General features: G+C 36.1%; 1 protein-coding gene across 2 annotated transcripts in view; it reads left to right on the top strand.

The window, feature by feature from the left end:
- LOC148950844 (uncharacterized) overlaps window positions 1-26,509 on the top strand; it is an 84,854-nt gene that overhangs the window by 28,693 nt on the left and 29,652 nt on the right. For both annotated transcript variants that reach the window (XM_089090039.1, XM_089090040.1), the window contains exons 5-7: window positions 5,905-5,995; window positions 10,386-10,467; window positions 24,854-24,952. In XM_089090039.1, the coding sequence (XP_088946165.1) occupies window positions 5,905-5,995; window positions 10,386-10,467; window positions 24,854-24,952 (272 nt within the window). The remainder of the gene's footprint in view (window positions 1-5,904; window positions 5,996-10,385; window positions 10,468-24,853; window positions 24,953-26,509) is intronic.

Below are 26,509 nucleotides of genomic sequence, written 5' to 3'. Positions count from 1 at the left end.
GGGAAGAGAGCAGAATAAGGAAAAACCATGGAAAAAATGTGTGTTTTCACATTGTTGGCTATCTAGTCATCTACCAATAGAATTTTTACCCTTAATAAGGAAAAATAAGTTCTAATGTGTGACTGAGTTACCACTTTCCAGTTTTCCACAAACCTTTTTTCTATATGATTTGGTTGGAGTAGCAACAAAATAAAATCAAATTCTTCATATTAATGAGTGGTAAGTAAATAACTATCCTTGTGAATAACAAAAGTATAAGAGCCTAACTATTGATAACATTCAATCGAAGAATCAGCTTTTTATGGTGATCCTAAATATGTATTAGCTTATCAATAATTAGTGCAGTTATTAGTACACAAGAAAATTCGTATAATTATAGAAAACACAAGAAAAACAAATTAATTAGGGGTAATTTCGGTAAAAATATGCCGTCAACTTTTGCTTGCATTGCAAGAGTATACCTATGAGCTGATATATGAAGCCACTATAATCAGAAATGTTTCCCCTGAACGTAATGCTGGGAATTTCTGTATTTTCCCCCTGAACGTATACGTTTTTGTGTTTTATTATCATTTATTTTCTTTTTCCAGGAGTGATTGTATTTATCTACTTGTCACTTTGAAACAGATTTAATTTTTTACAGTTATGAAGTATAAAGGTGTCAAATATATTGTTTTTTTGTATTAAAAATTAATTTAAAAATAATGAATTAAAATTTTATTTGATTTTCTAAATCTTAGTTTTAATGTTTTACTTTGCAAACTACTTTGATAATGCGGTACTTTTTATAAACAGAGTCTAAAGGCATTAAATATTTTGGTGTGGTAACCAAGGTCAAAACTGTCGATATTGTTAAAATATATCCGTCCAATGCTTCGGCATTGCTCAACAGAACCGAATGCTGGTAGTTTATATCTAAGTTTTTGTAAGTAGGATGTTGTTTTGTGTAATTTTTGTGATTATTTACGTTTTTCATTTTTATTTACTTTTACTTTAAGTGACATACTTTTTCCATTTCCTTTATAAAAATGTTTGTCTCTGAGCTTCATTAAATAAAAATAAACAAGCAAGTTTGTTTCAACTGAAAGTAAGGAGCAACATTAAGACTTAAAACGAACAGAAATTAATACGTATATGAGGGAGTTGCCCCCTCCTCAACAACTCGCTCTTCACGCTATAGTTTTTCGGCACCTAAAAGAAAAGTTACTTATTGTTCTAATAAAACGATCCTTGTGTTTCAGGAGTCGTTTTTAAAGAATTGGGACGAAATTTAATCTTTAGCGTAAAGAGCAAGGTGCTGAGGAGAGGGCAACCCCCCTCGTATACGTAATAATTTCTGTTCGTTTTAAGTTTTAATGTTACTTCTTACTTTCAATTGAAAAACTTGTTTTTTTATTTAATTTCTGATTGTTTTTAAATAACGCCAGGATACCTGGCTCCACCTCCACAGAAAAATCCCCCTCTTCACAGAAATATCCTCTGGACAATTCAATCCTTGCAAAAATTTACCCTGAATAATTACCCGTAACATCTCCACGCGTGAAACTGAATCGGTAAAGTGAAAGCAAGACGTATAAAGAAATTTCGTATAGGAATTCAGGAAAATTCACCCAATGTAAAATTTCTCCTGAAAAGTTTACTCTCTGGAAACTTTCCTTTCCAAAGAAAATTCTCCACGTAGCAATTGTCATGAAAATTCCATTTTTAGTTTTGGTGAATGTTGATCCAAGTTACTTTTACTTCCAGTTTTTTATCACAAGCATTTGTGGCGATTTTTTTGTGAACCTGTTCATTTTATTTAGTTGAATAGAACAATAAAAAGAAAGAGGGTCAATTTCATAGCTGGATAGCAAGTCTAAATTTTGTTTTTCTTTCGCTATTCTGTATTTTTTAAGTGTCTGAATTTATAAGGGATTAATGTTCTGGGGAGAATTGTCCTGTTATGAAAAAGGTATATTTTACATGGCCGTTATAAAATCAAAGCGTGGTATCTATGTGGGCAGAATGATTTTTAAATATCTCTACTCCTTCTTTAAACTATTCTAAGGCGTGGGATATTGCATAAGGACAAATCTACACTTGCTATAATCTACGGAAGCAATAAATCTTTCGGTAATTTTGGTTTGAATTTGATTTTCTTTTAAGATTAAATGCTTAATAATTAAATACATTAGCCTATTGATTAAATCAATTGATCCCGATGCCAGGAATCCATGCCGTTCAAAATTTTCTGTATTTTGTTTCATTTTGCATGCAAATTAATTTCTCTTTTTATTTGAGAGTTTTTCCCTAAAAGTATTTAAAAACCAACTTATTACTACGAAAAAAAATATCCTGAAATGTATATTCCCTGTCACCAAACCGCTACTATTATTTTGGCGTCTCCCCCCTGGAAAATTTTTTGCTGGCGCCCTTGATGTATATGGAAGCAGGTTTACTGCCTGCAGTACATTTGTTCTATTTCTAATAAATATTTTGGAACTTGTCGGTCATTTGTAACACATTCAGTAATTACGCTTAGGTTACATCTCAGAAAACCGGTTTCATAGCTACAAAAACAAGTGACGGATGATACAGTTGCCTTGGATTTAGACAGAATGCACTGGACTTAATTTGGGCTATATATTTGCAAATTATGGGGGGGGGGGGTAGGTTGGGTTTGGTTAGCTTTCCGTAATTTTGTTTCTAAAGTAGCCTATTATTTTATTATCATGTTTAGTTATATTTCATTAGGATTAACCTAACTTTGCTTCTTGAGTGTTTTTCGAATAACTGACAAGTACCCATGTTGTTAATATAGCTTTTTTGTAATAGATTTTCTCTAGCGCGAGGAGCTCCGCCAAATTCGGAAAGTTGGCTTTCCGAATTTTCCAAATTTTTTGCAACTTTCCGAATTTATTTTTGGGGTGTTTATTTTTTTGCAATTATGAAATTCATTGCCAGAAGACATTTTTTTTTTATTTCGTATATTTTCCGCTACAAGTTTTCACATATAACTGAAGAAAGGTACATTTGCAAAGAAAAGTCGTTGGTGCTGCAAGTCTTTTTTTTTTAATACTAAAAGTCGGCATTTTTATTTCACTCTTTTTCAATATTAGCTTGAATTCAAAATTCAGGGGTAAGTGATGGGTTTAGGAAACCAAAATGCCCTAGCTCCTGAGTGATTGGTGTGTCTTTGACGAAGGTAAACTGTTATCAATTACGCTATTACTAGAATCTGAAACTTGTCTTGCTAAAATTCTTTCCTTCTTCTGTAAGGAAATCAGAGATAAATCACGTACCGCAAATGTTGCATAGACGTCTGTAGTAAAGCGAAAAATCACCAGAGAGCGGATATTTTGTGATGAGAACAAAGTTACTGCGTTCGGTAATGTATGATGCTTGGGCGACCCTTAAAACTGATAGAAATCACCGTGAAAATGAGGGAACTCTTAGCTCTTTAACCCCGTGTAACTTTTATATAAATTTTGACCAAATTGAAAAAGATAGCCTATAGGCTTATTGCTGTCCTTTATTTCTGTGTTGAACAGTTTGTTTTAACTCCTTTGGTTTATCTTACTACGAATTTTGCTGGCTAATCTTAGTGTATCGTAAGTAAGAAAAGGAAGTCAAATAACTCCATCCTTCTTATCCGTTGCTGCCGTGTCAAGTTTTAAGCCAGTATGAGGAATGCAGAACCTGATTGGTTCTTACGAATGAAATTCCAAGCCATTAAAAACGAAATTGCCCAAGACCGTTCTTGTCGGCCAACCATCCAGGGCAATTTGCTCATATATATGTATTTGCTATTTGCTATATATTATGAAATATAGCTAAAAGTTTACTATAGTCCTACGGAGCGACACTACAGCTTCTGTTTTTTTTGTTTGTTTTTTTCAAAGGATCAGTGGTTTGTACCTTGGAGGCTGAGATGACGAATAAAAAGAAAATTCTGACGTGTTGACTGTGAAGCCTGCAAAAATTTACAGCAGTTTTCTAGAAATTAAATAAAATTCGAAGGCTTTTTTTTCAACATAGGCTACTAAGTAGTGTAAAAATTAAGCAAAACAAAACAAACCTAGCTCTGAAAGTAAGCTTCTATGAACCATGGATATCATGCAGAATGTTGAATTTTGTTTTCGATAGCCTGAATTCAAAATTATGTCTCTTTTAGAGATCTCCTGGAAATAAATCTGGAAAAGTCGGTGTCGAAATACTTAATTTTAATTTTTGCTAAATCTAAAATTCTAGATTTAATCGACTAGGACAGTTGAGAGCAAAAGCTGGGCCGCTCGGACATATCTTCACGGCTCAACCCTTGCTTACCTAAAATTATTATGACAGGTCATAGCAGGAACACTAGAATTATAAGAGAAGAATTCCAAGTCACATCCCCCTGGCCAGGGGTGAATCTCCAGCATTTTTATGGGGGGGGGAGCCGGAGGGGCTCATATCTGGATAGTCAAGGGGCATGGGCTGTATATTTTTTTTAAGTACTGGGGGGCCAACGGTCCCCCCAAAACGACGCCCCTGCCCCTAGCACTCCCCTGTAATTGTATTGTCAGGCTGTGCAGTACAGCGTGAAGTTCCTCAGGCGTTTTGAATGCAGATTCCTTCCTATCATAAATTTTGTATTTTAGTGGAAAAAAGAAACTAGGCTATGCTAAATTTCCTAGTAAAAATGTTTTAATTTTCCAGAGAATATAGAAATTTAAATTTGTAATGGAAATTGCTGCATGACCAAATCTCGTACTAAGCCCCTTGGGCCCTTCTGACAGCCCTGTATAGAAATAGACCTTAGCGAGTCTTGCTAAGGTCTTGATTTTGAATTGAAGTTATCTGATCGTGATCGGACTTGGTTAGAATTAAGGTCTGGTGTCCTATCTTTTTTGGATATGGTCCTATCTTGGATCAAAATATATCATTCTGGATCCAGGCCCAATCCTGCGTCTTTGGGGAATGAGATGGGGAGAGGGTTTATGTTATTGTAATTAATGGATTTTATAAGATTTCAACCAAAGTTGATGAGAGGTTAGCAGCTAGTGTCCTATTTATGCCTTTCAGTTGTTAAAGCAGTCAAAAAAATCTGTAGGTGAAGAGCCCTAAGTTCCAGTCATAAATTTCCTTAAAAGGGGGAAAGGGTAACAGTTGATGTTTTACTTACGACTTTTGAAATACGGGATCGGGCTTGGCATTTCTGAGAAAGCCCCAAATTCTTCACGATGTATACAGAACCGGTCGTTAGATCTTAACCAATTCTAATGGGAAGTTAGAGTGCCAAGCTTGCTTTTGGGAGTCGAGGCTTGTTCTGACGTCATGGGGGAGCGCAGGGAAAGGCATCCCTCAGTCATTTTCATCAAACCTGCGCTAAAAAAAAAGGTGTGTTGGATCCCAACTATATTTGAAGAAAAAAAGAGATAGGTTCATAGTTGCTCCTCCTTTCAATGGCTTGAATCTGATTCGATCTCTGTAGGGTTCAGTTCTGGTTCGATAGAACCAGACAGGAGTAACAGGCACTGTTACAATCTTGCACTTCCCTGTTAGATTAACTTCTATGATGGATGGTCCACATTTTTGTCGTTCTAAGCCATTAGAGAGATATCAATTAAATGGACCATTGATTAGTAGTTAGGGTTTTAGTCGAACTTTCAGGGGCTTTCGTGGATACAGAAACGCATTAAAACAGTAAGTCAGGTTATCAATTGAATAGTGCTGTGTGCATTTAAAATCGATCTTGAGGTTGACTATTCCTACGACGAACGTATAACATAATGTGTACCGTCAGATATTTCACAAGAGTTATTTCAAAAGGCTGACCCATAAATTACACTTGTATTTTACAGATCGAGATATTTTTATATTAAATGATATGCAGTTTAATTATTTTTGAAACCTTCATAGTATTATGCATTTTTTTATTTGCAGATTCAGTTCAAGATGGGAGCATTTGTTCCAGAATGTTGTTTTTTTCGCCGAAGGACAAGATTTCTTTGTCACTGGAATATATTGAGCCCTGGTATGATACAAAAAATATATTATAAAGAAAAGTTTTCGATCTAGATAAAGCTTGATGTGTCGTTTTGAAGGATTGTTTTTTTTCCTTAAACTCCAGCTGATTTGCTTTGTTTGTAGAATGCTCTTAAGTATATTTTAGTATAGACTTTGTCAAATGGACCTCTAGCATCTTTTTTGGCGTTCAATGGCGCTAAAAAAAAATTACATTTTCCCAGTATTGTCTCCGATTTTTTAAGATAGCCTTTACCTTTGTTTACTGAAGTTGATCTAGAGCTTATTTACGCTGAAACATTAAAAAAAAAGTAGAGTTGAACTCAAATAGCCTGACATGGCATGAGAACCAAGGACGTGTGACTACTTATTAAGGAGTAAAACAGAATTTGCACGAACGCTAAAACGAGAAGTATAATAATAAAATCCACACTGTTCCTAAGCCCTCATGTCTGTCGTTTCAATCATTACATCGTTGGAATTGCCATAGTCGAAACTACTCCTAACATCTCCACACTTAAAACCAAGTCGGCGAAGAGAAAGTAAGACAAATAAAAGAATTTCGTATAGGAATTCTGGCCAATTCTCCAAAGTAAAATTTCTCCTGAAGAGTTCCCCCCCCCCGAAGCTTCCCTCCCCATGGAAAATCCCCCCAGCAGAAAACTCACCCCTCTCCCCCGAAAAATTTATGCGTACTTCCCAATAACAAATAACGTTGTGATTTTTATTACTGATGTCAAAGCTCCGTTTTTTTAGAGTTTCGGTTACTATTGAGCCGCGCCGCTCCTTTCTTACAGTTCAATACCACGAACTGTATAACTGTATGCGTCTTGATCAGTCTTGGATAGAAGTAATAAAACTAAACTGAATATTTTTATATATAATAATATTAATTGCTGAAAGCTTATCATTTTTTTTCACTCTAATTTTTATTTTCAATGTTGTAATAAGTACAAAATAAACCTACTTACAGTTTGTTACCAAAGTGTTTGATAACATCAGCAATACGACTTTTAAAGACACTTAGAATGGCCTAGATATTTTAATCGCTACATGAATTAATTATGGCTAAATGCATAATCATATTTTCTCTTATCTGTAATATAAATCTGGCTTTATTTAGCACCGCCTTGGTCTTTGAATGAGGTCAATCAAGTCATTTTATCAGTATTGAATAGTCCGTCATTAATTGCAATGAATTTTACGCACTTACGTAGATGTGTGAGTATATTAAGTAAATAAAAAAAAATTTTTCTCGAATTAAAATAAGGAGTGGTAATAAAACTTTAAGCGAACAGAAAGTATTCCATATATAAGGGAAGCTGCGCCTCCTCAGCCCCTCGTTCTTCACGGTAAAGTTTGACTTTTGTCCCAATTATTGAAAAACAGTTGCTCAAACACAATGGCCGTTGAATTGAAATTGGAAGCACTATAAAACTTTAGCGTAAAAAGTAGGGGTTCGGTGATGCCTTAAATCGAGGAGGGCTGCCACCACTCAAACCTGACTCATTAAAACCAAAATGTAACTTTAGCAAGTAATGCCTTGAGAAAAAGGAAATCGCACACACACGTATATATATATATATATATATATATATATATATATATATATATATATATATATATATATATATATATATATATATATATATATATATATATATTGTTTATATCCATTTTTTACGTTTTTACGAGTCAGACAAACATTTCGGGGGGGGGGTTCAAACCCCCCTAACGCCTTCTCTGGGTACGGCCTTGAAGATAGATGATAAAAGAAACTAGTCAAATGGGGTCTTTCAATGGATAATTGGATTGCAAACTGTGGTTTCTAACTGCGTTTAATATTTAAACTTTTGTTTTAGAGAGTTTAAGGGGGGGGGGAAGGTACCTAGTTTAGGTTAGACTAGAATACGTATTTAATCTATGCTATGCTTTACCCCCCATCTCACTAATTTGCAAATATATAGCCGAAGTTTGTTTCTAAACTACTATATTTTCATCCTATTTTGTTTTATTTCATTAGTATTAACCAAACTTCACTTCTTGCGTGTCTTGTAGCTAATAGAACAGTACCCTTTAAACTTAATGAATATCGTTTATTGGGAACCTAGCATTAAAGCCAATTTTTTATATATTAATTGTTATAAAATTTCTTTTTCAGAGTTTTGGTTACTATTGGCCCGACTCGCTCCTTACTTACAATTCTTCACCGCGAAATGTTTAACCGTCATCGATTTGTAGACTGCAACAGCAATTACTGCATTCCCATTTGTTTTGTCTATTTTGAAAGGTGCTCAATCCAAGCATTTTGGCAAGTACTACGAAATAGATTTCTTCGCAACCGATTCTTGATTGTCGCTAATACTCGAGGGAGAAATATTCAATCTCGTATATAATGGGGCGGGTGGTGATGCATTGATCGGCCGCCTCCTTTTCCTCCCTTCGTGCCTGTCGGCATTTCTCCTTGGCAACCATTGAAAGTAGTACCGTATTTGTTATTTACATTTTAAATTAAAATGAGAATGATTTTCACCCACACAAAAGGGAATTGAAGAGGGGAATGGAGAGGAATTGGTATTCGGTAATAGCTTGTATTATCAATAGGCGTTGTCTGTTTGGAATGGGTAACCTTTTGAAACAGTAATTCCATGCGGGTCGTTATATAGTAAAGGTAAGGCCGCATCCATGAGGGGGGGGGGTACGGGGTTTGATCCTTCTCCCATCCAAAATGTTTACCCGACTCTTAAAAACGTGACACAAATGCATATAAGTAATTTTTGATGCATTTTTTAAGTTTTTATTGTATCATTATATTTGAATAAAACAATATTCAAATGAGATTCCATTTGAAACGTAAATTCCCTGCAACCGATGGAAGATAAGATATTTTTTAAGTAATCATGCTTAATGGCAAAGAACATATTCCCTTGCTTAAAATAATGTCATGTTGGGGAAATATCACGTTTGGATCATTTCTGAGACAGAAGACATAAGGACTGTTCATCTACCAAACGTTTTAAAACCATTGTATTTATCCTGCACAAGTGTCAATTGCAAAAGTAAGCACAATACTCATTTAAGTGAATAATTGCACCACACTTAGGCTACAAAAAAAATGCAACACTGGAAAATCAATGCTTATTGACTCCAAAACCAAAAGGTGATCCATATAGCCTACACAAAATTCAATGTGGAAACTTATTTTTTGCTCTAATATAGAAGATTTGAAAAAAATGGTAGAGATTCCTTTTTCCACTTAAACACTTACAAAAATATAAAGTGTCCGGGAGTTGAGTCAATTGGGCTATGTCTCCTGTCTGAATATTGAAAATTTGGTAATTTTACCCAAATTTAGCTTTTTGCCCAATTTGCCTGGGGATTTTCAAGATGTTGCCCCATTCCCTTGAATAAGCCCCTGACTGGGGCATTTCAAAGAGGGGCTTTAGTAAGCTACTCTGGCTGGATGGAAGCACCATGACAATTTTTTTCAAGGCAGTTGTATCAGTCATTTCCTAGTTCTTATGAAAATTTTTGAGTGGCAGGTGAGGATTATTTTTCCTTCGGCACAATCAATTCTAGGAGTAGCCCTGTTCCTACCAACGGGCCCTTGCATAACCTCTTAGAAATAAAAGTTTAATTTACATCATTGCAGTAAAACATACATGGAAAGGCTTTCTGTCGTTGATTTCCCAAGAGGAATTAAGGCACAAGTGATTTCTCGGGTGAAACCAATGGGGAAAGAAAACTGGAATATCAGGTAACAGTTAAAGACAGGGGCAAATCTCCAGCATTTTTATTGTGGGGGGTGCAAGAGGGGTCCATATCTCGATAGTCATAGGGCATGAGATGTATAATATTTTTTTCTCCACATTATTGGGAAGAAAATAATGCCACCTTGCCACCTCCAAACGACGCCTCTGGTTAAAGAGTAGAAGAGGCGTGTTCATAGGATATCGGAAAAACACGAGTGTTTCATTTGTTATTGATTTAGTGGCTTTATAGCTAAACTTTTTAGGTATTTGTGTATTATACGGACACTTCTAAAAAGTCAAGTTTGGTTAATGCTAATCAAATAAAACAATATAGAGTGAATATATAATAGTTTGTAGACAAATTTGGGCTGTATATTTTCACATTAGAGGGGGGTAAAACATAGCATATATTAAATACGTTACCTAACCTAACCTAGGTACCTTTTTCCCCCATAAAACCCAAAAAACGATCGTTTAAATATTGTAACTCATTGAGAAACCACGGCGTTGCTAGGGGTCTCTTGGGAATATCTTGTTTGACGGGTTTTTCGTGACTGGTTTCCGTGTACAATATACAAAAGTGTCCGTATAGCGCACCAGTACCACTTTTTATTCCACAAAATGACTTCATGTTTCGTTTATTTTTAGCAACAGAGAGACTTCGGAAGAATTGAAACAATCTGCAGACAGAGAGGAGGAAACAAACTTGGCACACAATCAAGCAAAGAAGGTTAGTTTCAGAGGGATTTGTACTTTTCTTTGTGTTAACGAGAGTTCAGCTTCATATAAAATTAAATATGAAAAAGCAAGTTTTTTCAACTGAAAATAAGGAGCAACATTAAAACTCAAAACGAACTGAAATTATTTCGTATATGAAGTGGTTGCCCACCTCCTGAATATCTTGCTTTTTATGCTAAAGCTTTTAGTACTTTATAAAAAGCTTCCTATTCTAATTGTATTTCATGAGCCGTTCTTAAAAAAAATGGAAGAAACAGGCAAACTTTAGTGTACAGGACAAGGTATTCAGGAGGTGGGCAACGCCTTCATACACGGAATTTTGAGTTTTCATTTTGAGTTTTTGAGTTTTAGTTTTAATGTTGAGTTTTAATGTTAGTTTTAATGTTTCATTTTGAGTTTTAATGTTGCTCCTTACTTTCAGTTGAAAAACTTGCTTTTTATTTAATTACTGAGCGCTTTTCTAATAATACCGATAAATCTGGCTCACCCTCAATGAAAATTCCTTCCCCTCACGGGAAAATCCTCCATGGAAAGTTTCTTCCACGTAAAATACACCCATCCCAGCCCCAGTAAAATTCCTTCCGGGTAATTCCTTCCTCGCGGAAAATATCCCGCCCCTTCGTTTAAATTTCTTGCGGACCATTCAGCCTGAAAAATTCTCCTTAGCATACTTTCATTTGAAAATACTTTCATTTCTAATCGTTTTTCCGATCACTCCAGAAATCCCTCCTTCCGTGGAAATTACTTCCTGGAAATCCAAACCCGCTGAATATTTTCCCCGGACAATTCCCTCGGAGCATGTCCACATGCAAAATTGAGTTTGCAAAGATAAGGTAAGACAAATAAGATATATATATTTTATAACTTAAAGACCTATCTCCAGGGGTTATAGGAGATATATGTTATCTCCAAAGGCATAATTTTTGGACCTGTCATCTACGTTGAACGAAATGGTTATCTCAAAATTTTGATTAAACGATTTTTTTGGAGAAAAGGGGGTGCCGGAGACGGGCTACTTGCCCTCTAATATTTTTGGTCAATTGAAAAGGCAAAGTAGCGCTTCCGTTCGAATGAACCCTTTCTCGATATTGTAAGACCGTTGGTTCGATATGATCACCCCTAAGAAAAAAAATAACAAATAGACGCATCCATGATCTTTCTTCTGGCAAAAATCACGAAATTCTACATTTTTGCAGACAGGAGGTTGAAATCTCTACAGTAGGATTCTCTGATACGATGAATCTGATGGTGTGATGATGTGTATCAACAAAGTGCTCGCAGATGAAAAATTGGAGTCAATCTATGTTTATTTACTTCTTCTCCTTCCCAAAAATACCATAAACGTGAAATGATGAGAATTTACGAAAGTTAGGTGGGTGCAGGGATGTGTGTCAGGAGGGTTAAAGCATTACAGTCCCAAATTTAACAAGTTTTCTTAGAGGTTCTTGAAGTCAACATGAAAGGGTCATTTACTCTGTAGCTTCCATTCACTTGAGAGGTTATATTTGAATAAACGTCTTTGAGAACCAAAATTAGCAATAATCCTATTACCACCTTGTTACAGGCGGATATTATTGCTATCTATTTTATTTATTTTTTCTCTTGGGACCAGAATTAGTAAGCTGGTATTCAGGATTGAATTGAATTGGTTCGAGGCTCGATTGAATTTTTTTATGGAAAAAAATTAAATATATTTTTAATATATTAAATATCTAAATAAAACATACCTACACAGTAGTTTACGTACGTAAAAGTAGTTAAAGTACGTAGTGCAAAATCTCTCTAATATAGGGCTATCCCGATTAAATTCAATAAATTTGACATGAACTCTTACAGTTATCAGTTACCTATATTATAAAGTGTATATTATTCAGTAATAAATATATCAAAAAATCTCATCCAGCAATGAATACTTAAGATAAATGTATTTATAATTATTTGAATAACTCATAATTTATCCCTCATTGTAAAAAACAATTTGCTTTAGATTTCAAAATCTTTTATTGTTCATTTTGATGGTAACGCTGGGCCCTTTCAAATGCGGGGTCCGATTGGGCCCAATCACCCTTTATTCGGCCCTGTCGCTATTCCGACTTTAGATGCCCCTGGTTCCTATAATGAACAGGCTGCTACCCCGATTGTGCATGCAAAAAACCACCAAACCGGTTACTCTAGACTCGATTTCAGTGAGAACTGAAAGCAAAGAATGGAAAAGCCCTATTGAGACCAATGGCTAAGCAAATGCGACCCCTTGCTGCATTTCCTGGTAATAAGATGGCCAATAGCGGCAAATTGTTCATTATAATATGCAGACATTTCTTCTTTATAAACCCTAATAAAACACAAAAAAAGGAAACTATAGGCTCTCATTTTATTAAATACTGTTAAAAGAGTTGGACATTAGTAATCTTCTCTGAATTCACACTTTTTCCTTTCAGTCGCAATAAACCTATGTAAATGGTGTGTATTAGGCCAAAGGGAATGAGGAAAATATATATATTTATTTTTCAGTTCTGTCTGAAACATTTGTTTTACATAAATTGTTGAAGCACTTCAAGCAATCCAAATATGATCCACAATCTTCCATTATGCATAAGACTATGGGTACCTATATGAGCTATAGACCGAAAATTTGCCGCAACCTCCATGAATGAAAAAAGATAGACATTTTTCTTCAAATATCCCTTCTCCCTCTGGATGCATTTATAGTCACCTTCCCTTTCTCAGAGTATTTCTGTGGATACCCATTCATAAGACTTAGTTGAAGGACATAATGATGAACATATTCCCTATTTTCGTACATTGGCCAATTAGATTTTGGAATGACCATATTTTAATAGATACGGGAGGAAAGGAGAGGTGAGAGCGGAGGAAGAAAGGTCGTAGACATTGAAGAGAGTATACATATATTTTCAATTTGTCAAGCCAAAGGATGGCTTTCCTAAAAATAAGATACACATATTTGCTTTCAGGTTTGTTTCAAAATTTTTGTTGCGTCAAGAAAAGAAACTATAGCCTGTATGGGCATGGGCCTTGACGATAAACAATTTGTCAGGCACAATGCATCTGTATATCACTCGCTACCAGGTACGGACACAGGAACCTGTTTTGGAAAGTTCCAACGTGTCAGAGGGAGGTACAACTTCGAAAAACACGCAACAATTTTATAATCATTTGGAAACTGCGAAAGTAGTGAACATTTCGGTAATTATCCAATTCGTTGCTCTCAGTAGCATGTGAACCTTGAATATCTTGTCCAAGATTGTTTTCCCCTCAAAATACTGCAAAACCACAGAGAAGCGGGAGTTATTTCGCATGAAATGTTATGACTCAAAAATGTCTCGTTCTTTTTATTGGCTTAATATTTCTTAAAGAGGTCAATCTAGTTCTGTTGAGAAAATGCGCTCGTCTATTGCCCTCTGCAACAATCTGTTTATAACAAGGTGGAATTAGTTTTCTCTCCAAAAGTTACATTATATTTTCTGTCTATATTTATCCCTTAGCATTAGTTTATCCAGTTTTGTAAATTTGTTGGACTATTTTTTGGCCACATCTTAGATTAGTGGCTCCACTGAAGGAAATATCTTATTAAAATAAAAGTAGTAACACTAGGTTCTCTATTCTATACTCTTTTAAAATATACTTGGCGTTTTTAACAATGCACTCTCCCCCCTGATGGGCCCAGGTATAGCCCTATTGTATATACAAAACTTTAAAAAAAAAACACTAATACAATGACATTCTCACTGTATAATATACAACATGGTTTTATTAATCAAATGATCATGTTTTCTTCCCATTTTGTTCGCATTTCTAAGTAATATTCTATCCAACAATTCTATTGAAATCACTTAGGCGAGGTGCCGCGGGGGGTTTTCACGGGTCAGAAATTCAACAAACCCATTTTTAACAAAGAAAACAGTAGCCATCACGAGATGATAAACAACAAAGAAATACATTGTTTCGGTCTATATCTGGATTTATATCAAAAAGGCGAATATGATATTTGTAAAGAGCATAGAATAAGGAATCTATTGGGACTAGTTTCATTTTATGTAGACGTTTCCTTCATTTAAGTCGCTAATCTAGGAGGTTAACTCTTTTTCCCTCTTAAAACACAAAATCACGCGAAAAAAACGTCACAAATGTAAATTAATTGAATTAAATTGTCTATTCTAATGCAGAAGTTATATTAGATATTCTCTATTTTTCTCTTTGGCGGAACCATTATTTTTAGACAGGTAACCGCTTTATCATGATCCTGCTTTGAAATGACATCAACTAAATACTTGCGGTTGTGGTAAAAATCAACATGTTTCTTCGAGCGTAGCCAATAGCGGTCATTGGCCCTTCCTTATCTTGAAAAACAGTTGTCTTTGGAGAGACCTGGTCTTTTATATCAACTAAATAACTGTTCATAGCTGGTGATTATTTAATTACCAAGATTATTAATATAATCAAGCTATTGATGTTTACTCAGACAGGAAGGATGGGATATATAGACAGGGAGTAGGTCTTGTTTAGGCTGGGAAGGTATTAATAATAGAATGTTAATTGCTCATTTTATGACTAAAAAGTTCAGGGTATCAGTTATAGTAGTAAATCCCCCTGTTGTGCTGAACCGACTGACGGAGATACTAGTGACTCGATGAATTTTACTTACAGTTACAGTTACAGGAAATATGGTGTTTCTACTAGGATATTTTAACGCCCAGGTCGGTAGAAATAGGGATAGATGGTATCCTTGCCTAGTTAAATTTAGTGTAGGAAAAGAAAACAGTAATGGCTACAGACTTTTGCATTTTTGTAGTTATAACAATCTAGTTATAACCAATACGGTGTTTGGTCATAAAATGACCCATAAGTTGATATGGTATTCACATGATGGTAAGACAGCAAACCTTATTGATTATGTTACAGTAAACCGAAGACTGGCAGGATCAATACAATATACTAGGCATGGCCGCCCATACGCTCAATCCCCGGGGGGGGGGGCAAACCTGGACTAATTGGCACTTTAATGTTACATAAAAGGAATCTCAGAACAAAAAAACAGGCGACATCATTCAGCCAGGGGGGCGACAGCCCCCCCCCCCTGCCCCCCATATGGGCGCCCATGATACTAGGGTATGTAGGAGTGCTGTTATTGATTTTAAAAATAAAGATCACCATCTAGTAGTGTCTAGGGTTAATTTAAAGCTAAAATTTAGGAAGGGTAAATACCTCCCGAGAAGCTGTGATGTTTGTAGACTCCAGGATAAGAAGTTGAAAGAAACTTTCCAGGAACAGTACTTGAGAGTTTAAAATTTGACAATGTGGAAGATCGTTGGAATAATTTTAGAAAAAAAAATTGTGAAGTTGCTGATAATGTCTTAGGGAAGAAAGTTGAGACTGCAGCTAGGAATATTAGTGAAAAAGCTTTATGTTTCATAGAGAGGAGAAGGGGTTTGTACAAGAATTATCGGAGTGATAGATCATATGAAAACCAAATGAATGTAAAGAAAGTGGAGAAAGCATTAAAATATTAACTAAAGAGGTGTGAAGTGGAGGCCCTGGATAAAATTGCCGAGGATCTTGAAGATGCAACTAGACGGCATAATAGTAAAATATTGCACTGGCATGATAATAAATTGAGAGGGAGTAGTCAATCCCGACTTGTCCCAGTTAAAGCACAGTCTATAAAATTACCCTGTAAGTTTACCGCAAATGATTTCTGGCTCTTCATTCTCGGTGTGAACAAAAAGCTCCTCCCACTTATTTCTGTACTTATTGGTTGAGCCGGCCAAGTGGTTTTGTCAGTACTTGTTCCGTAGGTGAATATTCTTTGTTTACCCGTGAAAAGATCTAATGCCGCTTATGTTTATATCTGCAAAAACGTTCTCTGGAGCACTCGCACCTCGGTCCGGGTTTTTATAATGGGTGAGATACGGAAAGATCATACTGGATAATTATATAAACTGTGAGTTAAAGATAGGAACGGGGCAACAATTAATGATAAGGAAAGAATTAAAGAGAGATGGGTGGAACATTTTGAGAATGAGCTAAACAGATATACAGTTGTAGGAAAAGATAGAGGAAAATGAAAATTTTGTGATACCTTGGGTGTGAAGAAAGATTTGTTTTGTGAGGAAGAATTAGTGACAGTACTAAAAGGATTAAAAAGTAATAAGGCTTCAGGTGCTGATATTGTGGTAAATGTGTTTCTTAAATATGGTGGCTCTGAGGTTAAAAATCAGCTACTGAAGATTACGAATATGATTTTTGAAAAAGGGGAAGTACCTAACGATTTTAGGAAAACCTTAATATAACCGCTGTATGAGAAAGGTGATAAGAGTGAGTGTGTAATTATCGAGGCATTAGTCTGGTCTCTGTAGGTAGCAAATTAGTAATATGATAGTAATATGATACTTTTTAGACTGAGAGATGCTGTAGACAAAGTTTTAAGAGAAGAATAGTGCGGTTTTAGAAAAGGTAGAGGATGTGTCGACCAAATTTTCACTCTTTGGTTAGTAATTGATAAGTGTTCTAGTTGTCAAACACCTTTGGTCCTCAGTTTTATATATTATGAGTCAGCGTTCAATTCTGTTGATAGAAGAGCTTAAGCAAAGGTCTTATCCTTGTATGGTATACCAAACAAATACATTAAAGTGTTTAATGCTCTATACGAGAATAACACTACTGCGGTTAAGATGGGAAATGAGGTTAGCAGCAGGTTTTATATTATATCAGGAGCTAAGCAGGGTTGTGTTCTATCCACCTTTATGTGGATCATTTTGACGGACTTTGTTTTAAGGAGCACAGGAAAGTCTATGGGAGACCACGGAATCAAATGGGGAGGAAAAGCTCTCCTGTACTTCGATTATGTCGATGATTTAAGCATCCTAGATGAAAGTGTGAGCAAAATGAATGAACTATGAGAGGTTTTGCGAGTTCAGGGTGCTAGAATAAGTTTGAAAATTAATGTTAAGGAGACTAAGTCACTAAGGCTAGGAATAAGTGAAGATGAAAAGGTGACGTTGGGTAATGAAAAGATTGATCAGGTTGGCAGCTTCACTTACCTTGGTAGTATTATTAGTAAAGACTATGGGCGCAGTGAAGATGTTGAAAGTAGAATAGCCATTGCTCAGGGTGTTTTTTCACAGTTGAAAAAAGTTTGGAAGAATAGGAACATAAGTCTGCAACCAAGATTAGAATATTGGAAGGTACCGTGATGACAGTGGTCAAATATGGCTCTGAAGCAGTGGATGAGCGGATGATGATTTGCTAGATGTTTTCCAGAGAAATTGCTTACGGATTGTTCTGGGTACCCGGCTGACTGCCTGTATTTCAAACTGTAGGCTCTACGAAAAATGTGATCCAATCTCGCTTTCTAGGGCTATAATAGCCTAGAATGAAAGGAAGGTTGAGATGGCTAGGGCACGTTCTGCGGATGAAGGAAAACAAATTGCCGAAGATAGTCTTTTTCAGCCCACCGTCTAAGGCTAGAGGGAAAGCAGGTCTTCCTCGTCTGGGGTGGGAGGATGTCATAAAGAAAATTTTAAAGGAAAGGGGAACGTCCTGAGAGGGTGTAAAGAGGGAGGCTTTGAATAGATCGGGATTGCGGAGGAGGGTGCATAGCTGTTTTGGCCTCAGGTGGCTTGGTGCTGCGGTGAGCTGTTAGTAGTAGAAGTAGTAGTAGCAGGTTGTTGTGGCTTTCATCCTAAGTTAAATAAACAAACGAGCATTTTCAACTGAAAGTAAGGAGCAACATTAAAACTTAAAACGAACACAAATTATTACATATATAGGGGGTTGCCCATCGTCAATATCTAGCTCTTCATGCTAAAGTCATTTAGTAGTTGAAAAATTTTTATTGTTCTAATTAAACCACCCTTGTGTGTCAGGAGTCGGTCTTAATGAATTAGGATGAAATTCAAACTTTAGGTTAAAGAGCGAAGTTTTGGGCATTGAGGATGGGGAAACACCCCACACATACGTAATAACTTCTGTTTGTTTTGAGTTTTAATGTTGCTCCGTACTTTCAGTTGAAAAAAACTTGTTTTTTTTTTATTTGATATCTGGTCTTTTTGAAATGATGTCGGGAAATCCGGCTCCACCTCCACGGAAAAATATACCTTACGAGAAGATCCTCTAGACAATTCAGTCGCGGTGAAAGTTTACCCCGAACAATTATTCTTAACATCTTCACACGTAAAATTGAGTTGGCATAGAGAAAGTTTGACAAATAAAAAAATTCCGTACAGGAATTCTGGCAAATTTTCCATTGTAAAATCTCTCCTGAAAAGTCCCCCCCCCCTGAAGCTTCTCTATGGAAAATTCTCCCCGTCGGAAAATCCCCTCAGCAGAAAATTAACCCCCCTTCCACCTGAAAAATATATGCATACTTCCCAATAACAAATACTATACGTAAACAGTGGGCAAATTTATATTAAAGGCCTTTCACCAGAGGCTGGGGGGTCATGTTTTCTCCAAAGGCATTGCTCATGGGTGTAATTTGCTATGGGGAAGAGGGCAATTGCCCTTCCCAGACCTTTGTTTGCCCCCCTCCCCTCCTCCATACTCCAGTTTGCCCTCAGCTGAAATTTAGTTTCTTCCAAAATCTTGTCAAAACTAAGACAAACCTGCATAATTCAAGCATCAACAGAAACAGGTCAATTTTTATAGTTCATATTTACCTTATAGTACTATGAAGTATTTTTAAAGAACTTTCATTGTACCAAATAGTACCTTTATGGTACCAAATGAATGAATTTTTAGTTTTTACTGTCATTTTCACTTGATTTTGGAAAATTGGCCCCAACTTTGCCCCCCTCAGGATTTTGACGAAATTACGCCACTAATGTAGCTATGGACCTTTCATCTATGCTGAACGAGATGGCTATCTCAAAATTCTGATAGGACGATTTTAAGGGGAAAGGGGCGCGGGAGGGGGCTAGTAGGCCTCCTGATCACTTCAGTCACTTAAAAAGGGCACTAGAACTTCAATCTCTGTTTGAATGAGCCCTGTCCCAATAATCTAGGACTGTTGGTTTGAAACGATCACCTCTGAGAAAAACAATAAAAAATAAAACAAACACGCATCCGTGATCTTTCTTCTGGCAAAAAAAAAACCACAAAATTCCAGATTCTTGCAGGTAGGAGCTTGAAACCACTACTTTAGAGGGTACTTCTCGGTTATTGGAAACAAACCCAAAAAGTAAAGTTAGGTTAATCATAATGAAAAATAACGAAACATGATAATAAGAAACAACATTATGGAAACAAAATTATGGAAAAATAACCTAACCCAATCGAACGTAACCTAACCAACCCCCACCCCACCCTTAATTTGCAAATATATAGTCCAAATTATACAAGTCAATGCATTCTGTCTAGGTCCAACGCATTGTATCATCTATCACTTGTTTTTGTAGCAATGAAGCAGATTTTCTGAGATGTAACCTAAGCGTGATTACTGAATGTGTTTCCAATAACCGACAAGTACCCTTGTATGTGTTTTCCAATAACCGACTGAATGTGTTTGAATGTGAATGTGTTGGAAAACACACTGAATGTGTTTTCCAATAACCGACAATAACCGACATTGTCAAAGAATTAAGATTCTTTGACAATAAGGGGGTGTTTGCCCCATTTATGAAAATCAGGTAAATTTTCTCAGGCCCGTAGCCTTTCATGGGTAACACTTATCTTATATATTTGGAATCAGCGTAATAATTCAATTCTTTTGATACATCTATTGGTATAAAATTCCATTTTTTAGAGTTTCGGTTGCCATATAGCTACGTCGCTCCTTGCTTACAGCTCGTTGCCACGAACTGTTCGATAAAATAAGAAGAAAGGGAAGAAAATATGAAATATAACTTCGCGATTTTTTTTTTTTTTTTTTTTTTTTTTTTTTTGTTAGGGACAAATCTGCATTTGTCCTGCAGAACGGTCAGAAATTAAGAGGAGTAGGGCTGACACTTCCCTGCCTTCTAAAAACCAGATCATAATTTGCATTTTGCTGAAAACCTGAAAACAAAACACCTTTCAAATGTTTTCTTTTTTTTAACTTTAATACCTCTAAAATTATTAAGACTTTTAGGGATGAATATCAGCATATATATTAAACTGTCAATCCTACGTTCTTTTTTTCAGTAATCTTGGTTATGATGGTGATTTTTTCTTTTATTTTGATATTATGAGAAATAAAAGCACATAGCTATAAATAAGGATTGTTTTTAGTAAAGATCAAATTATGGTCTGATCTTTAGAAGGCACACTGGGCGTCAGCCCTACTCCTCTTAGTTTCTGCTAGTTTTGATTTTGACTCCCTTGTTTGTTGTAATTTATGTTCCTTTGGGTTTCATTTATCTATGGATGATGATTTATGGTAGTTTTGCACTTGAAATTACTTTACTTTATTTACACTCGTCTTTGGTTTAATGTGGCTCTTTACTTTTCTTTGAAAAACCCCTTTTTGTAAAAAGTTTTGTAAAATTAATCTTGAACAAGATAAGAACAAAGTATATATATATATATATATATATATATATATATATATATATATATATATATATATATATATATATATATATAAAAAAAAAAAAAAAAAAAAAAAAATATATATATATATATATATATATATATATATATATATATATATATATATATATATATATATATATATATATATATATATATATATATATATATATATATATATATATATATATATATATATGACCTGGTAATCCTTAAATTACTAAAACAGGGTTTCTAAGTATAAAAAAAACTTGCTCTTGTCCTGTATTATAAACTATAACATTGCAAATGTATTGTAAGTTTATCTCTTGTAAATTACATAAATCATGTATTGTAAATTATAAAAATCTTACAAAAAAAAACTAAAGAAAATGAATACAAGTAGTCAAAAGAAGCTGATGCGCTAATGATGCTCGCAAGATAACAGAAATGTTGTTCTTCATACTTAGAATTGAATTTAAAAGGAATAAATAAAACTATATAGGGTAGGATCAGAGTATGTTGATTATAGATTCAAAATCCTTAGTTTAAAGTAAATAATATGCGCCTCTTTATGTGGTGGCATTCTACCATTTAAGAACCGAATAGTGAATAAATAATAAATAAAATATAAAATAATAAATAAAATAAAATAATAAATAAAATAAATAATAAAAGAATAAAAAATGGCTGAATTACTGGAATCTACATCGGGGGATTTATAACTGGCCCCTTCTCTGAAGTCTAAAGGTATACTTTTCGATTTCGAATATGTGGACGGGACCTGGAATTTCTCTTCGTCCTGGTGCACGTGAATTAACCTCAAAACGGTGTTTACTGTTGTCATAAAATTTACAAGTGTTTCCCAGGCGACCCAGTTTTATTAATGAAACCTATAAAACATACATTTAAGAATGTTGACTAATTTCTTGAAAGAATCTCACACAAAGGGAGCAGGAAAATTTCGGAACCCCATCCATGAAACTGTACAGGAGCAAGAGCGGATTTAGAGCAAAATCTTGGGGGGATGGGATAATGTGACAAGGATGCCAATAATTGACCGAAGTGACAAGTTTATTTGAAAATGAGTGAAAAACAGAAACAAACACGGAATGAGGGCGCTAGAAAAAAATATTCCACATCTCTTAAAATTCCAGGATTTGACGGGTATTTCTATATTTGCTCAATTTTCATATAACTCGCCTACTTTTTCTTTTGGGGTGTTCCCATTTGAGCGCTTTCCCATTTGAGCGCCACGGAATTTTGTTCCATTTGAGCGCCACGGAATTTTGTTCCCATTTGAGCGCCACGGAGTACCATTTGAGCGCCAAACCCAAAATTGTGATTTTGCGGTGGATGAAGCGTGGATGAAGCGTGATTGCCGCTGAAGAAGGCTTGCTCGTCAAGTCGAAATATTCGGCTCTTTTTTTAGAGTTATTTCACAACGATCGTTTAGAAATGGAACGAAATCACCCAAAAATCGTGCCAAAAACGGATAATTCAAATTAATATATTGGTAAAAATACAAACAAAAACTGCTAATATCACACATCCGGCGAAATGTTATGTGCGACACCCAAGAGAAGCTCGTCTGCTGTTCGAGTTCCAGCCCTGTACTCCGTCGACAGCTTTTCGAGTCGTTCGTTCAGCCGTGCATACTTCTTGTTCGTCCGATGGATGACATGACCCTGGAGTAGCTGTGTCCGTGCAGAAACGACGACTGCTTGTTCTTCCTTCAGGAAAGAGATAAACTGCCACAAGTTCGGGTGGTAGCGACCGACTCTTCGGTTAAACCGCATGTGCCATGATTCGAGGTCGTTGTTTGTCCTTCGCTGGATGCCGTAGACTGACCAGAAATGAGGAGGACATTGGTCGAACCACTGACGGCTGAAGTAAGTGACAAACGGACGAGCCGAAGGCCAGGTACGAACGATGTGAGAAATGATTGGACCAGAATTGATTCTGACGATCGCTGGAGGTAGGAACGCCAGAGCCAGAAGCTTTCGAACGTAGAGGTTGAAGTCTGCATCGGTCATGTACAGCTCACGGACTGAGTGACGCCCCAAGTTTCTGATTACTGCTTGGCAAAAGTGGAAGTAACACCCACGGTGCTTGGCGGCCGGAAAAACTTGCTTCACGGATGTCAGCAGACCGGTCTCAAAATCAGAGACGACGGTCGTCGGGCGAAGTGTCACTCCTTTCATCGCAGCCTGTAGGATCAGCTCGCTGAAGACGTCGTTGTAAAGCTGCGCAGACTTGCTCTCCATGAGCACGAAGACAGCGGGAAGTTGCTTGTCGCCGAAGAAAACGTGAACGGTGAACAACTGGCCGAATGGGGAAGGAGCTGAGTCGAAGGTGCCGTCCATATACCATTCCGGGCTTCGTTCAAGCAGACTTAACGACTCGTCGGTTGCAAAGCAAATCGCAGCGTTATTTTGAAGCTGAAAGAGGAGGAATCTCTGGTTTGCAGACGTCTCACTGAAAGCCTGGGGCAAGGGCGTCGGTACGGATATAGTATCAGCGGGCAGTGGTGGTATCAGCTTGTTTCGTGATCTGTACATGGACGACTTCACGTGCTTATAGGGTAACTGAGGCAAAGCACTCAGCCCACTGGCAGCAGCACTTGCGACCTGGCCGTCGTAGATAGCGGGAATCGGACGAGTAGTACGGGCTGACTCGCTTCGAAGGTCTGACCGGAATTTGTACTGCTGGGTCTGCAGAGGATCAGCGCTGTGGTCGTGCGTACCAACTGAAACTGGTGAGCCGTCGCTGGAATCAGTGTGTAACCGCCCGAGACATCCCTTCTTCATGCATCTCCAGCTCTTCTTTCTTCCTCCAGAAATCGGCTTATCGAATCTGTAGACGAAACCGTCGTGTTCTAGCAGTTGTTTATTCTTGGAGCTCTTCATTGTCAAACTGACTTATTAATACTAACCAGAAATATTGTTCCTGGCATCATTAAATACTTGTTATAAGAGGGTAAAAAAATATGCTCCCACACTAAATCCTATTGCATTTTGTGGGTAAACGGTTGTGCAATCGCTTACGCAATTAGGTCACCTGACCTAATTATCTGGCGCTCAAATGGGACACAACTGAACTAATTAAAATACGGCGCGCAAATAGGAAATTCCCATTTGCGCGCCATGGCGCTCAAATGGGAAAGCGCTCAAATGGGATACACCCTTTCTTTTGTTTTTTAAGCTAGAAAACAAAGTATAGAGGGGAATACTAGAAAATGGTCATGTCAAAAGCATAATACTCAAATCGTGCTTGGAGTCGTACGCAACGTACACCAATCAAAATGACGAAGTCTATAAAACAAGTATCTAAGTGCAAGAAATAGAGATATTGCTTGTCTAAATTTTCGCACATATAGACCATCTGCTGTGAAAATTCAATATATTTTTTGTGCTATATGTATTTGCATGGGTCTTCGAGCAAGGATGATTTGTCTTTGAGCCAGGGCCGGATCCAGGATTTATTTTTAGGGGGGGCACAAATTAGGTTGGTCCGATAAACTTGCGTTAGGAGCAAGTTTAATGGACGCAATCTTGCGTTAATTACGTAAATTACACTACTTTAGACTATGTTAGGGGGCTTGCCCCCTCGCCCCCCTGGATCCGCCACTGCTTTGAGCAAGTACATTCCATTTTGAACTTATTCAAATTAGTATCGAAAAAACTAACATTTAATGATATCGTTCTTGTTGTAAAATAATTATTGACACTTAAGATTATAGTACTGGTAAAATAGAGAAAATACACAGTATGTTTTCAATGCCTTTTTTTTTACAGATTTAATTAATATGGTAAGTAAACAACTCAATTTACTTCAATAACACCTGAATCCATATTTCAATCTGTTTATTCTAGGTTCTTGGCAAGAGATATCTCTATTGTCCAGCAGCCGTGACAATCGGCCATTTGCAAAAGTTCATTCGTCTCAAATATGATCTAGAACATCGCTACAAGGTTAGTGAAACCCCTTATTATGTCTATTTTCATTGGCTAATCGTTTTAGCAGCCTTAAAAATCTAGTGTAAACTAGCCATATGTGTACAGTTGATCTCATGTAGCATCTATTATATTAAACCAGTTCTCAGTCATACCCGGGTTGTAAACATCATTGATGCTTAATTTGGGTACACCTGACAGAATTCCGTGGATTCCTTTTATGGCACTTGATGGGCGTCTTGCGAATGGATCTTAATGAATTTTACTTTGAGACAGTTGCATTTTCTGTCGTACTTGCCAATTGCAACCACAGATAACAGTTTTCTAAACCGCAAATCTGCTCTAACTTTGGTTACTTCACATTTGAACTACGATCAAAGTTGTGTCCGCTGTTTTTGTTTTTGTTCAATCTGTTTAAGTGCGTCCAAACTGTCACTATAATTTTATATTCAATGAACATGATCTCTCAGGTTCTCTCTCAGAGAACATGACCTCTCTACGACACCCTCTATATTCTGGGGAAGGCTAAATTGAAATTCATATCAATGCTAACATTGAAATTGCGGTACTTGTGTCTTATAGCCACCACGCTCAAGTTCTTGGTCTGAGTAGAAACAGCTTCTTTCTGTATTTCAGTATGTACTTGGTGATAATCAGCTTAATGTGAGAGATAAACTGTGAGAGAATAAAATGTGAGAGAGAGATAAACTACAATGTAGGTGTATTTTAAGGTACTTATTTGTTATGTAGTACACACTCAAAAATTCAAGTTAGGTTAGTCATAATGATATATACCAAAATATGATGAAAATATAACAGTTTAGTTACAAAAATATGGAAATTACAACAAAGAATTATAGAAGGAGCGCCGCCCAGAGCGCATTTCTATTAAATATGTAACCTAATATAACATAACCATAATACCAACTAAATATTTAATTAAAATATAGCTTTATTAAATGTCGGTATCTATCTATTATGATAGATAGAACTTGAGTGTGGTGGATATAAGACACAAGTGCCGAGATTTATACATATGACATACCTAACTTTCTCCTATAAAGGTGGAGAAGAGGTTGGGTCCCCGAACTCTGAAATTGACTAGACTAAAATATTCCTTGCTCCTGATTTTAATTAAATAAAAAAACAAGTTTTTTAAACTGAAAGTAAGGAGCGACATTAAAACTTAAACCGAACAGAAATTATTCCGTATATGAAAGGGGCTGTCCCCTCCTCACCGCCTCGCTCTTTACGCTAAAGTTTTTTATTGTTTTAAAAAATAAAGTTGTGAGACAGAGTCAAACTTTAGCGTAAAGAGCGAGGCGTTGAGGAGGGGGCAGCCCTTTCATATACGGAATAATTTCTGTTCGTTTTAAGTTTTAATGTCGCTCCTTACTTTCAGTTTAAAGAACTTATTTTTTTAAATTTAATTTCTGATCGTTTTTAGTTAATGCAGCTTTTATTTTTGCTCACCGTTATTGAAAAAGTAAACAAAATTTGCATAAATATTTTACTTTTCTTTTGCTAAATGGATGTCTCTAAATTTGGTTATGACGTAATTTACAAATTAACTTA

This window comes from Artemia sp. Qi Xiang Cuo, chromosome 6 (assembly GCF_049724085.1).
Source record: "Artemia sp. Qi Xiang Cuo chromosome 6, ASM4972408v1, whole genome shotgun sequence".
In the NCBI taxonomy this organism is placed as follows: domain Eukaryota; kingdom Metazoa; phylum Arthropoda; class Branchiopoda; order Anostraca; family Artemiidae; genus Artemia; species Artemia sp. Qi Xiang Cuo.
The sequence above is the reverse complement of the archived record's forward strand: the minus strand, read 5'-3'. Positions and strand labels throughout refer to the sequence as shown.